Source organism: Heterocephalus glaber, unplaced genomic scaffold (assembly GCF_053883595.1).
Source record: "Heterocephalus glaber isolate CG9 unplaced genomic scaffold, H.glaber_assembly_v1.0 deba00001509, whole genome shotgun sequence".
Taxonomy (NCBI): domain Eukaryota; kingdom Metazoa; phylum Chordata; class Mammalia; order Rodentia; family Bathyergidae; genus Heterocephalus; species Heterocephalus glaber.
In genome coordinates this window covers 41,040,601-41,054,795 of record NW_028258325.1, presented here as the reverse complement: position 1 = coordinate 41,054,795, position 14,195 = coordinate 41,040,601, and the positions used below count along the sequence as shown (strand labels likewise).

Below are 14,195 nucleotides of genomic sequence, written 5' to 3'. Positions count from 1 at the left end.
AGAGATGACCTGGAGTATACAAGAGAATGTGCGTGGGCTGTATGTGAATACCGTATTACAACATTTTACATACGAGACTTGAGTACCACAGATTTTGGTATCTGTGGTGGGTGATAGGGTCAATCCTCCAGGAATGACTGCAGTTTCTGAATTTCTTTGAAAGTGCCTGATAGCATGCATAGTCCTTATTGCTCCTAACTGATGGTCATTTTCTCCTGTCCTTTTCAGGGTTTGACCACTGCCACCCTGAGGTGTATGAACATTGTAAACGCCTGCTTCTGCACCTGCTAATAGTGATGGGACCCAATAGCAACATCCGAACTGTTGCCTCTGTTCTTCTCAGGAACAAGGAGTTTAATGAGCCTAGGGTGCTGACAGTCAAACAAATCACACACTTAGATTACACTTTCACAGGTATTTACTTTAAACCATAAGTTTTAAAGTCTAACTGTTCCTTATTAGGTTGGAGTCTTGCAATAGAGAAAATCAACTAAAAAAAGTTGAAATACTGAGTCAACTTGCAAAATGTAGTTGTATTAAGTACCACTTATATTATTTACCAATCAGTTAAAGAATGCATTAGACTTAGAATAATTGAGTCTATATCGCTTTTAAGAGTCTTCACATGCAAATTTTAAGTTTCAAATATGTAAGTTGAAGATAAAGAGTGCTTAATTTATTACTTATGAAAAAATGATTTTAAATGAGATTCTTCTTACGACATCTGAAAATTGACAAAATTGGATATTTGAAAATTTTTATTCACTTGATTATCTTTGCTGCATTTAAAATGTTATGAGCCAGGTGTGGTAGTGCACCCGTATAATCCCAGCACTCCATAGGCTGATATGGGAGGATTGCTGTGAGTTCGAAGCCAGCCTGGGCTACATAGTGATTTCAAGGCCAGCCTGAAATTAATGAGAATTTAATGTAAAACTTGTTTCACTTGTCATTTTTTTTTTTACTTTGAAAGTTATATTATCTTCTTTCCTAATAGCCCCACTCATTAGTACCATCAGGTTAATAACAGATGATCTAGAAAATAATTAGTTTGGAAAGTTACATAAAGTTACCTTTTTTTCTAATCAAGTATCAGATATGGAGCTAATAAATTTTAAAGTTATTTAATTTAAACCCTTTTATTTACTTAAAACCATGCAGTTAGTAAGAAAACAATTATTAGGAGATTTAAGATTTTTTTTTTTGCTTGTTTTTTGCATTACTCGGATTGAACCTAGGGCCTCCTGCAACTTACTAGCTTTTTAAACCTATGGTTAAAAGAAAAATGAGTCCAGCATGGTGGCAATGCCAGTAATTCCAGCACTCAGGAGGCTGAGGCAAGAGGATCTCCATTTAGAGGCCAGCCTAGGCTACGTAGTGAGTTCAAGGCTCACCTGGGCTACATAGCAAGACTCTATCTCAAAAAATCAAAACAAGAAAAAGAAAGACAAATGGAATTAATTATAATGCTTTTTTATGTTAAGGCATTTTTATTAAAAATTCCATAGTTTGTTGTTTGTTTTTAAGTCTCCTTTTGCTATTTTGCAAATAAGGGCACTGGTAATAACTTTTAACAGTACTTCTTTAATGATTGACTTACTATAAATATTACAAATAGACATTAAAATAGCTTTTTCAAATAAAGTAAAGCAGAAATTAGAGTCTTTTCCATAAGAAACTTAAAACTCAGTTCACATTAAAGACATGTGACTGACTTAATAACCTTGAGAAAATATGCCAAAATCTCTGGAAATTGCCACTTTCCGTTTTGTTCAGCAGGTGGCAGCAGAGGACTGTCAGGGAATCCAGAGAGCTGCATTTGGTAACAGGCTGTGCAAACGGTGCTTGTCTCCAAAGGCACTCTCTGCAGCCTGCTGGTTCTGAGCTCTGTGTCCTGTAGAGTCTCTTGATAGCAACAAATAGTTGGATTCTATGTTTTGCTGACTCTTTTCTGAGCAGATGTTCATGACACACTTTCTCTTCCAGCAGGCATTAATGATTTTATACCTGATTACCAGCCCTCCCCTATGACCGACTCAGGGCTTAGCTCAAGTTCTACCTCTTCTAGTATCAGCTTAGGAAACAACAGCATGGCCATCTCGCACCTGCACACCACCCTCCTCAGTGAGGTGGACATCTCAGTGGAGCAGGACGGAAAGGTCAAAACCCTCATGGAATTCATTACCTCAAGGTACCTGTGCAGCTCCTGCCCTCCCTGCAGTGTTTGTGACGTGCCATTCTTTGACTCACCAGCTAAGCTGGGGTTTTATTTTTTGAAATGCTGTTGTTTTGAAATACACGAGTTTGTAATGTTCAATATTCTGAAAATTATGATGCAACCAAAGACTTTCCTCTCTTGTGTGTGTGCAGTTATACCTGAAAACTGAATCATGCCTGGTTATTAAATACCCAAAAAGAATACAGTGTTATCAGGATATATAATATCCCACTTTCCTTAGCAATATTATTGGCCAGCTATCAAGCACTTACCCATGGCCTCCGCTTTGCAAGGGGCTTTAGGTAGAGAAGGAAGATACTGTAGATGGGGAGAAAGGGTGTGATGTCCCACCGTGAGAGCCAGATCACAAGGCCATGAGAAAAAACTGTTTGGAAATGATGGTATCCCCTCATGACCATCATACTAAGGAAAGAGAATGTTACTAGACAATGCAATAAAGCTTGGCAGGATGTAAACTAGGGCGCCATGAAACCCAGGCCTGTGCTTGTAGATGACATAAGAACCATGGAGCTAGAGAGGGGGCTATAGCTTGGTGGTAAAGCACGCACCCCACATACATGGGCTCTGGGTTCCATCCCCAGCACCGCACACATGTGCACATACAAATCATTGAGTAAATGGGGAGGGAAGAGACATAAGTTAATAAATATGTGGATAAAGTAGCCTCAGAGCAGTGACCACGATGAATAGAGATGGAAGTGTGCCCATATCAAAGTTTTCGAGGCATGTTGGACTAGTAGTAATAAGCAGCCTAACTGAGGTGGTGGCCTGGAAAATGCAAAGACATTCTAAATAATCAGGTTGGTACTGATTATTACTGATGGTTCTGCCCTAACCTTTCCCTATGGTTTTATCTAATAAAATTACTTTCATTACATTTAACCAGTAACTATACAGTAACCACTACTCTTGTCACTTCTCATTTCTCAAAATTTGTCATTTTCAAAGTACCCTGAGAGAATTTGCCTGTAGCAGTGACAGACATTGAAATTCAGTCTTCATCTACTCAGCGAGAACCACTCCATGTCCATGCACACAAACAGGAGTAACTGTGACCTGTATGGGACTTACTCACCTACTCCCCTTTCTGATTATAAAGGTGCAGGTTAGGCAAGCATGAATAAAACTGAATGTAAGTTAAAAACAAGGAATCATATCTGTTTTCTGTTTGCAGAAAAAGAGGGCCCCTTTGGAACCACGAGGACGTTTCTGCCAAGAATCCCAGCATAAAGAGTGCTGAGCAATTAGCTACATTTTTGAAACACGTGGTTTCTGTTTTTAAACAGTCAAGCCCAGGTATCTTAATTAATATTTTGGATGATATTCAGTTTTAATGAGACATTTTAATGTGATATTGAAATTTCTATAATACTTAACTAAAAGTTGATAGTCAGTGTCTGATATTTTAAAAAGTTTTTCTTTTTTAACTTGTAGTGAATTTGGTTGATGAAAAATTAACTACTTAAAAATTCTGCCTTTTCAATTTGGGGCTTAATTTTGTGTGTGGTAGCATAAAATTATGACTAGATTGTGAAAAAACTGCATTAAAGGGAAATATATAGAAATGATAAACTTAAAAACTACTTTCTCATTGATAAGGCCTCTGCAATGTAAAATTGAACACATTCTGGCAATCACTGTAAAAATTTGTGTATAGAGCAATAGTTGTCAATTAGGGCTGGTTTGCTTCTCAGGAGACATTTGACAATGTCTGAAATATTTCCGTATTAACTTCAGAGTGAGGCCAGGGACTCAGAGCTGCTTCTGGTATTTGGTGGGTAGAGGCCAGAGACAATGCCCAGCACAGCCCTAGTCCAAAGTATCAGTTGTGCTGAGTCTGAGAAACTGTGGTCCCGAGAACTGCTTGCAGATCAGCATGAAGAGCCATCTGACATAGGAGTGGAGTTTAGTTGAAGAATAGTCACTGACTTGCACAACTCAAGTTCCCGTCTGGTTGGCAGCGTAGTGTGCGGGGTACTGCTGTACAATGGTTAGGTGGCCCCTGATTATAACCCCCTGTATTCTATAAATCAAACCTTCTCCTACTATGTCCTTTGTCCTCACAGAAGGAATTCATTTGGAACATCATCTTAGTGAAGTTGCTCTGCAGACAGCACTTTCTTGTTCTTCTCGACACTATGCCGGGAGATCCTTTCAGATTTTCAGGGCCCTAAAGCAGCCACTTTCTGCAACTACACTTTCTGATGTTCTCTCCAGACTCGTAGAAACTGTAGGAGACCCAGGAGAAGATGCACAGGTATTTCATTCCATTATTTTAGCAGTTCTTGAGCAGCAGCAGGTGATCAGACTCATTGCCAAATACAGATCACTGCAGCTAGAGCAAGACAATAGTCATGTTAATGAGCAGGCAAAGAATCAAGGTGCAAAGTTAAGTTTTGTAATTAGTATTTAATAACCTACTATTTAGATCAGATAGTTTGGTACCTATCAAAAAAAAGCTTTACAGGGCCGGGGATTTAGCTCAGTGGTTTCGCTGCCTGCTGCGCAAGCGCAAGAACCCGAGTTCAATGCCCGGTACCAAAAAAAAAAAAAAAAGCTTTACATACACACCTGGTTATTATCCCAGGATGACGACAAGGTAAAAGGGTGGGAAGTTAAATTTAAATGTAAAGTGAAACATCAAATTTTATTTTTAAAGATATAAGGGCACTATTCCACTAGAGAACTTAGACTTGTACAGATTGCTGATTTTATCAGCACTGTTCTAGATATTAGGGATATAGTGGTGAACTAGACAAAGTTCCTAATATTCTGGAGCTTGTATTCTACTGGGGGAAACAAGGTTTCTTAAAAATCTACCAATAACACACAACACAGTTTTACTTAGTGATTAACACCATGAAAATAATAAGGTGGCATAGGAGGATTAAAGGGGGGTGGGAGAAGAGGAGGTTGTTTTGTGTAACTAAAAAGTGATTTTTGAACAGATACTGAAATGAGGCAGAAGGAAACAGACATAACCAGTGCAGACCCTTGAGGCGGAGACCATAGGTTTTTTTGAGGAATGTCTTAAAAGTCAATGGGGTTGGTATATGCTGAGGAGACGCCAGGAGATTGATGAGGTGTGCAGGTCCAGATTGGGTAAGGCTTAGGAGGCCCAGGCAAGAGGTTTGGCTTTGCCCTGAGTTGATGGGAAGTTGCTCAGAGTTTTTGAGAGAAGGAAACTGTAAGTGATTTGCTTTTGCAAAAACTCTCCTGGGCATCTGGGTCTTTGGGGAGGGGGAGACCAGAAGCAGGAGGGGTCCATTAGCTTACTATGAGGGTCCAGCTGAAGGGGTGGTGGGTTAGATTAAGGGAAATTTTGGAGAAAGAAAAGAAATCAGGGCCTACTTTTAAAGTGAAAAAAGGAAAGAAAGGAAGGAAAGAAAAAGGGAAGGGGAGGGAGAGAGAAAGGGAAAGAAAGGAAGAGAAAAAACACTCCTAGACTTTTGTCCTGAGCAATTTTGGGTAAATGGCAGTGCCATTATAATCAATTTATACCATTAGTTTGATGAATTTTCATCAATCAGCATGAACATGTTGCTCAGAAGTGTAATCATTTTGTAATATTAACGTAGTCTGTTTTATTTTTAAATCTCGCTGGGAACTCTATTGCAATTTCTCTTTTCCACCGCATAATTAATTGAAATCTGCCCTTTCCCCCCAGGGATTTGTGATTGAGCTTCTTCTCACCTTGGAATCTGCAATTGATACTTTGGCTGAAACCATGAAGCATTATGATCTTCTTTCTGCCCTTTCTCAGTAAGAGTTGAAACCAGGCAACCTATTAAATACAGAACTCTAGTAGCTAAATGCATATAACCCTAACATTATATTATTCTAATATTAGCAATGAGAAAACTCTCCCCCAAATCAGAAGGGTTACCAGTGGGAAAATGAGCTTCAGACAGTGAGGACCTCTGGAAAGTTCCAGAGCTCATTTTGTCAGCTTCCAGTGTCCTGGTCAGAGGTCTTTCTGCTGAGCCCTGTTTCTGCTACAGCACAGTCCTATTGCTACCTGGATGACCCTTAAGGACACTCACCTGTCACATACTGTTTCTTCTCCCCAGAGCACCCACTCCTTGCACTTCCCCTGCCTTGCAGTCCCTCAGGTCCCATCTTCAGTGACACCTCCAAGCAAGGCATTTCCAACTCCCTCAGGATACTATACTGTTTTATTAATTGACTTTTCACAATTAAACATTGGGTTATCACAGTGTTTTCTTTATATTTTAGTGATAGCAATTAACAGGGTATAAATGTATCCATTTCCATACATACTTATTATCTCCCCAATAGACTTGAATATTCCTAGTCATTTGTATACCATTGGCACACGTAGAAGACATTCAGTAAATATTTTTTAATCAGTGATAGTTGGATATAAGGACAAGGGAGAAGTCAAAAATAAATATTTGAGCCGGAGATTTAGCTCAGTGGTTCCACCGCTTGCCTTGCAAGCGCAAAGGACCCGAGTTCGATCCCTGGTACCAAAAAAATAAAAAATAAAAAAATAAATATTTGAGCTTGGTTCTTTTAAAAGAATATGTCATTAAAGAAATAAGGACGTCAGTACTATGAAGTCTGAGGGTAAGACCAGTGAGGTTTGCTTTGGGTGCAGTGTGTGTGGCCCAGGTCTGAAAGTTGTCAGTGATTACTGCAACAGAATTTCTCACCAAGTCCAACCTTGTGCTACCATCTTAAAGCAAATGGCCATAGCAGAAAAGGCACTATTGTACATTTCCTCTTAATACAAAGGCAAAACTGAAATGTAATCCAAACATCAGGTATACTTAAACCTGTTGTTTTCTGTTAACAGTTATTTTCCAGTTTTTGTGAGTAAAATTAATGTAGCAAAAGAAGTGACTAGACAATACATTCATCTTTTCTTTCTTTTTTTTTTTAAAGAACCTCATACCATGATCCTTTAATGGGAAACAAGTATGCAGCTAACAGGAAAAGCACTGGACAACTCAACCTAAGCACAAGTCCCATTAGTGGTAGCAGTTATTTGGGATATAACAGTAATGCAAGAAGCAACTCTTTGAGATTAAGTTTAATGGGTGACCGCAGAGGTGACCGCCGGCGGAGCAACACACTGGATATAACAGATGGACGGATAAACCACACCAGTAGCTTAGCGAGGACTAGAAGCCTTTCCTCTCTGCGAGAGAAGGCCATGTATGATGTGCAGTCCACTACTGAGCCCACCAACTTGATGGCCACCATTTTTTGGATAGCAACATCTTTATTAGAATCAGATTACGAATATGAATACCTCCTGGCTCTCAGGCTTCTCAACAAACTGCTTATCCATTTGCCATTGGATAAATCAGAGAGTCGAGAGAAGATTGAAAATGTACAAAGCAAACTGAAGTGGAATAATTTTCCAGGCCTTCAACAGCTCTTCCTTAAGGGTTTTACCTCAGTATCTACCCAAGAAATGACCATCCACCTCCTCAGTAAACTCATTTCTGTCTCCAAACACACATTGGTAGATCCTTCCCAGTTGTCAGGTGATGTTTATATAATTGCACTAATGTTAATATAATTGCATTTTAATGTAGTTGAAATGTAAACTAATTGTTTTGAAGTCTACTAATTTCTGCTTTTCTTCAATGATAGTTCTTTATATATTAGCTTAAAATATTTGGTAAAAGCAGTATCAGAATTTAGAAGATGGAATACCCCAGGAAATAAAAAGAAAATGGTTTCTGCAAACCATTTTTTAAAGTGCCTTTTAACTTTTAAAATAATGTGCAATTAAATTGGTTATTGTTTGCTTTTTTTGTTTTAATAGGCTTTCCTCTTAACATCCTTTGCTTATTGCCTCACTTAATCCAACATTTTGACAGCCCAACGCAGTTTTGCAAAGAAACAGCTAGCCGAATAGCAAAGGTAAGCAAATGTTATGCTGAAAGATAACTGTAAGGACATTCATCTGCAGTTGATCTTAAGGGGGAAATCTCTTTAAAAGTCCTTTTCCTGTTACTTCCCAATGTGAATTTTGTTTCTGTCTGTTCTGTTCACATGTGTAAAGCACTTACATAGTAACATAAGTCACAGCTGCCCAAATGACAGTGAATAAAATTATTTAATTAGAGTAACACTCCTCTGAGTCTGAGTCTTTTTCTGCTCTTTTCCCCTACTTTTTCCTTTATCTTTCTGTCAGTTTCTCCTCCATTCCTTTATTCACTGCCACCAGGTTAGGTCCTGGTAACACAGCAGTAAGCAAAGTAGGTAGTATACTGGCCCTTATGGTCCTCAGAGTGGGAATTGCAATCTAGGAAGTGGGCAGATGGGGAGGGCAGAATGTTGTGGTAGCACATACACCTTAGAGGAAGTCTTACCTGAGCCAACAGCAGAGGCTGAATAGAAACAACCAAAGTTAAGGTCCTTGGGTAAGGGGCCAAGAGTAGGCCAAAAGTGGATGTTTTCTAGACAGGATAAATTACATGTACAAAAGCCCAGGGGAAGAAGACATAATATATTTTGAGGTTCTGAAAGTTTTCTCTCCCTTTGTTTGCCTTTTTTTTTTTCCTTTTAATGTTCTTCTTTTTCATAGTCTCTCTGCTCCCTTCATTGTTTTTTCTTTGACTCTTTCCTTCCCATTGTACAGTTCTGAAAACAATAGTAAAGTTATTTTAAAATCATCTGTTAACATGTTATCATGTGTTTAAAAGTGTTGTATATCTTAATTTTAGAAGAATATAATTTAGGCATTTTATATTTTTAATAATTTCTTTGTAACAATAAAAAACTCATAACTTGCCATCTTTTTAAATATAATTCTTAATTTTTAAAAATCTGGTCACTCATTGAGTTTTTTGGGGGGAAGGCTTTTGAGACTGAAACTGAACAATTACAAGAGGAAGTTACATAAATTTACAAGTAACATACAGACAGCAGAAAAATAGGTGGATGAAGCAGGGTCAGTGAATAACAATGGAAGTAAGAGAACCTTCCTAAAGCACTGGGAGGAAAAAGCAAATTTTCATCAGAAGGGAACAAGAAAATAAAATTTTGGGGTGAGCTTCTTACATAAGCAATTTAAAAAGAAAAGCTGAGATTCAGTTAACAAGTAGCACCGTATAGTGAGTGGACCCTTGACTTACAAATTCAATTCATTCCCGAGGGCTGGTTGTAACTCAAGCTGGTCAGTTGTCTTCAGAGTCTCTCCTATATAATTTTAGGCCACGTTTTCTTCCAGGCAGATCTCAGTATCCTTAGAAATTGGCCCAGGATTTATTTCTCAACCCCCCACAGGAAAAGATGTTTTAATATACCTTCCAGAACTCTTTAAGGGTTAAATCTGTATCTGAGACCATATGGAAGCACAAGCGGCTGGCATTCAGGTCGTAACTCAAGACTTTGTTCATAAGTTAAACTAAAATTCTGGTCGTATGTCAGGCTGGTCATAACTCAAGGATCCACTGTAAATAAAATGAGCAAGTGTGCACCTATCTTTCCATGGCCCAAGATGTCAGCCCTAATAAGTATCAAGGTCATGATGAAATGCATTAATAGTAACAAGTGTAAGGAACTTTTCATTATTTTTCCAGGTAATAATAAATGACAAGAAAATATTTAATAAGATAAGCTGTTGAGTCAATCCCTAATTAAATTTTGAAATAAATTAGATATGGAGAAATTCTTACCTAATCATTTTAAAGCACGTAAGTGAAAAGAAGGGCCATTGTTTATAGTTAGTAGAAATATGTGTTACTGTCTTAAAAACAGTGGAGAGGAATAAGCCAAAAATTATCTCCTAATCTTGATTATATTTAATAAACAAATCCAATAGAACATTAAATATTAAATGAAAAATGTTTATCTGAAAATTATTATTTGTGTAAAAGAAACCAACTGCATATGTAATATTTGCACTAAGATTTAAAAGTGATATAAAATATAAAATTTATTAAAAGTTTTAATTTTAATATTCTAATGATATACCATTAGAAAAATGTTCTAAGCAAGAATTCCCCCTCGTGTGAGTTAGACAGGAAAAAATGTATATTGGTTTAATTTGGCATGTCAAGAAAATAAAAAGCACAAATACCCTTATAAAGGAATAAAATAGCAGCCAGAATGTGTTGAATAGCTACCTGCATGGTGCTGGGGTAACCAGGGAGGCTGGCCTGGCCTGACAGATGTCACAGCTGCTTGAGTATTAAGCTGCTGATGTCCTGACCACATCGGGGTATGGGAAATACCCAAATATCTTTTTGTTTTTAAGAAATCAAGTAGACGGTGGGTGGATGGGCATGGTTCCATGGTGGAGAGCTTGCCTAGCATTTACAAGACCCCAAGATCAAACCCTAGCACTGAGAGGAAGTGGGGAGCAATCAAATAGAGGCTTCGGTGATTCATAAATTGTTTTTAAGTCTGCTTTCCTGTTGAGCAGCACACAAAGGTTCCCTCTCTGTATGCTTTTAGCAACCTGCAGGATGTGAATGAAATTATTCCTTAATTATTCTCTCACTTATAACTGTTGAGAGTAATTTTCTGCCATTATGTACTTCCTCATTATGCAAATATCACTAGTTGTGCTATTTGTTCCCATGGAGAACATAGAATTTCAAAATGAGGCAAATATTTTTCTCTTTCCTTAGGGCAAAATTAATATGCTAAAAAAGTTTGTTATAAAACATTTTCTTTGGATCATATTTTAACTTGGTGATTCAAAGATTTGAAAACTAAATCCTAAGTCATTTGCTTTATTATAAAATTGCATACCATCTATTCCAAGAAATTTTCTCTTTTTTCAAAAATAGGGGTTTTTTTGTTTTTTTGGTTTTTTTTGAGGTAGGGTCTCACTGTGTACCTCAGGCTTCCTGCTTCAAACTCCTGAATGCTGGGACTACAGGGCTGTGTCACCATTCCTTGCTAAGATATCAGCTCTTTGACTGATTTTATAAAATAATTTCTGTGGCACTGCGTTACTGGTCTCCACAATCTTGCGTGCCTTTATATCTCAGGCCCATCCAATTATAATGTCTAAATAATGAACTTGACACCCTTCAGTCTATAAATGTCTTCTGAATTATCGAAGTAAAAGTTCTATTTTTTTGAAAATTACATATACAAATATATGTACATAGTACTAATAAAGAAATAGCCTGACTTCCTCACTAAATATTCTAGGCAGTTATGAAAACATACACAAACCATCAGTGAGATAGAAGAATAAGTGAGGAAAATAAAAGGAAACGGAAAGAAATTACCATGAGGCTAGCATTTCATGATAGATGGGTATGGAAGCTAAGCATGGCCCTTTTACAGTTCTGGATTGATCAAGGGGTCCGTCCCCCAGAAGAGGCTAAGGAGCATCCTTACCAGTAACTCAAGGAACAAAGACTAAAAGGCCCATTCAGTCGAAAAGATCCCCCCACACATCCACTGACCCAGATTCCTAGTACTACCGAGAGCCAACTCAAAGAAGTTCACACATCCTGAAGTGACCTGTAAAGGCTGGCCGAGGACCTCAGAGCGTAGGTGCTTTCCTGAACAGCACCGTGAGCGCCAGCCTGCACACTGGCATCCTGTGGAGATGGAGGGCTCTGTTCTGTCAGGGCTCCTGTGAGGCCTTTGCCTGCATCACACATGCTGCTCCTCTCTGCAACTGGCTGCTCCACTGAGAAGCCCTGGGCAGCATTTCCTGTCTGACAGCCGCTCTGAGGCTCCCTGACAGCCCACATGTGGAGTCAGCTTATTCAGGCCCTTGTGCAGTAAGTTACATATGCATTTGGGTCAGTTAAAAAGTGATGTGCAGTGTTCACAAAATCATAGGTTGGTTTTTGCCCTTTAAAAACAGTTTTACAGAGTTTTACAGTCTTACAGTTTTACAGTCTTCAGTCTGACTGAAGAGAATCACACTGTTTAGTGCCCACAGAATGTGTGACAATACTAATCCTCTTTCCATCTTATCTAGTGTTACTTTCTTAAGAATATCTTGTTCTTTTTTCCTCTTCTATAACTTTTCTACTGTATTGAAATAAAATGCAGTGAAAATTTAAAATGTATATCAAAATTATTTGATTAAGTGAGTGTATTTAGCATAAAATCAGATTTAAACCTGTATCTTTATTTTAGGTGAATAATTGTATTTGTTTTCTAGGTTTGTGCAGAAGAAAAATGCCCCACACTTGTCAACCTGGCTCACATGATGAGCTTGTATAGTACACACACATATTCCAGAGACTGTTCTAATTGGATCAACGTGGTGTGCAGATACCTGCACGACTCCTTCTCAGATACTACATTTAACCTTGTGACTTACCTTGCAGAGGTAAAGTTAAAATTTTCATTTTTAACTGCTTTGTGGCAAAATCTTCAAGTGAATTTATTTCAAGAAGCAGGACTATTGTACTAATCTTCAGGTTGTTTTTGAGTATGACTAGAGATGACAGTTTTTAAAGATAGATGATAGATAGAGATAGATAACTCAGGTATAAAGGAAGTTTTTACAAAAGTGGTAGTTTTTTTTTTCCATTTCCAGTGTTTTTTTCTTTTATTTGCTGTTCTTAAATGACATAAATCTCTAAATAATATAAACCTCCCTTTATTTAACACAAAATGGTTTTTTAGTGGTTTTGATCCTAGAGAATGGTTATGATTTTTGTTTCTAAAAAATTAGTTTGAGATACTTTCTGGAAAAATAGTACAATATTAAAAGACATTACTGTATAAGTTTTTATTTTGAGGGGCAAAAAATAGAATTACAAAAAGAAGCCCTAGATCTGCATAAAAAGTTAACATTATTGATGCATCTGATGTAACTTCATGCCTGGAAAACTAAATTACTCAGTAAATCACCACAAAGAAAATCTCAAATGGAAGAAATTCCTTGTCACTAAAAATGTTTATCAGGGCTGGGGATGTAGCTCAGTGGTGCCGCACCTGCCTTCCAAGTGGAAGTTCCTGAGTTCGATTTCCGGTACCAGAAAAAAAAAAGCCACGAGGGCCTGAGTTCAATTCCCAGTACCAAAACATAAATAAAAAATAAAAATAAAATGTTGGCCTCAAGAAATTAGACGTAAAACAAGCTTGAAAGAAATTATTTATATAACTGACTAAATATTGCTCATAATACTGTTTTTAAACTTAGCTAAAGTCACTATTATTAGCTATCATAAAATGTCAGGACTGATATACTTTTTTTTGTTTTGTTTTTATTTTTTTGAGGCAGGGTTTCCCTTTGTAGTTCAGGCTGGCGCTAAACTCACTATGTAGCCCAGGTTGGCCTCAAACTTCTGCCTCAGCCTCCTTAGTGCTGGGATTACAGGCATGCACACCACGCCTGGCTCATAGTGTAAATATTTTAAATGCTGGTTTGTTGTTACAATCAACTTTATGTTTAAACTGACAGTGTGAGCTGTCTGCTTGGCCGCACTTACCCTAATTGGATGCTGCATGTCACTAGATTTATGTTACACACATAGCTTTAGGATGAGAACCAGCATAAAACCAGGCCTAACCACCTTAATCAACTTTGAATCTGAGTGCCTTCATCCAGCCTCACATATGTGCTGCCACACAGCTCATGCCAAGGCAGTACCAGCCCGTAAAAAGGTCCACTGTGAGGTCTCACGGTCTGCAACTGGCACAATGCAGCCTGTTGTACCTCGCACATGGGCGCCATTGTTCCACAAGCTAAAAGGAATGACTTTTGCCTCAAATGTTACTCTTACTCGTCTAAGTTATCCTTGTGGTATCAGTAATTATCCAGCAACATTACTAAAACAGCTTCATGCATTTAAAATGACATATCTTTAATTTAGTCTGCCCTACAAACCTTATAAGGTAGGTAGTATTGATATTTTACACTTTAACAAAATTAGGACTTAGGTTAATAAAGTTGTGCAAGATCACATATCTAATAAATGGCTGGTGTAAATGGTTTGTGGGAAGTTTATAATTCTTTGGTGATAGTGGTTTGGTGGTTTTTCTTTTA

At 37.8% G+C, this 14,195-nt stretch overlaps 1 protein-coding gene across 17 annotated transcripts in view; it reads left to right on the top strand.

The window, feature by feature from the left end:
- The window catches only part of Fryl (FRY like transcription coactivator), a 307,006-nt gene that overhangs the window by 257,314 nt on the left and 35,497 nt on the right, over positions 1-14,195 (top strand). For 14 of the 17 annotated variants that reach the window (XM_087187581.1, XM_087187580.1, XM_087187584.1 and 11 more), the window contains 8 exons: positions 229-414; positions 1,987-2,191; positions 3,414-3,535; positions 4,306-4,496; positions 5,907-6,001; positions 7,148-7,755; positions 8,040-8,137; positions 12,360-12,530. In XM_087187581.1, the coding sequence (XP_087043707.1) occupies positions 229-414; positions 1,987-2,191; positions 3,414-3,535; positions 4,306-4,496; positions 5,907-6,001; positions 7,148-7,755; positions 8,040-8,137; positions 12,360-12,530 (1,676 nt within the window). The remainder of the gene's footprint in view (positions 1-228; positions 415-1,986; positions 2,192-3,413; positions 3,536-4,305; positions 4,497-5,906; positions 6,002-7,147; positions 7,756-8,039; positions 8,138-12,359; positions 12,531-14,195) is intronic. The other 3 variants (XM_087187575.1, XM_087187589.1, XM_087187585.1) reach the window with 1 other exon arrangement.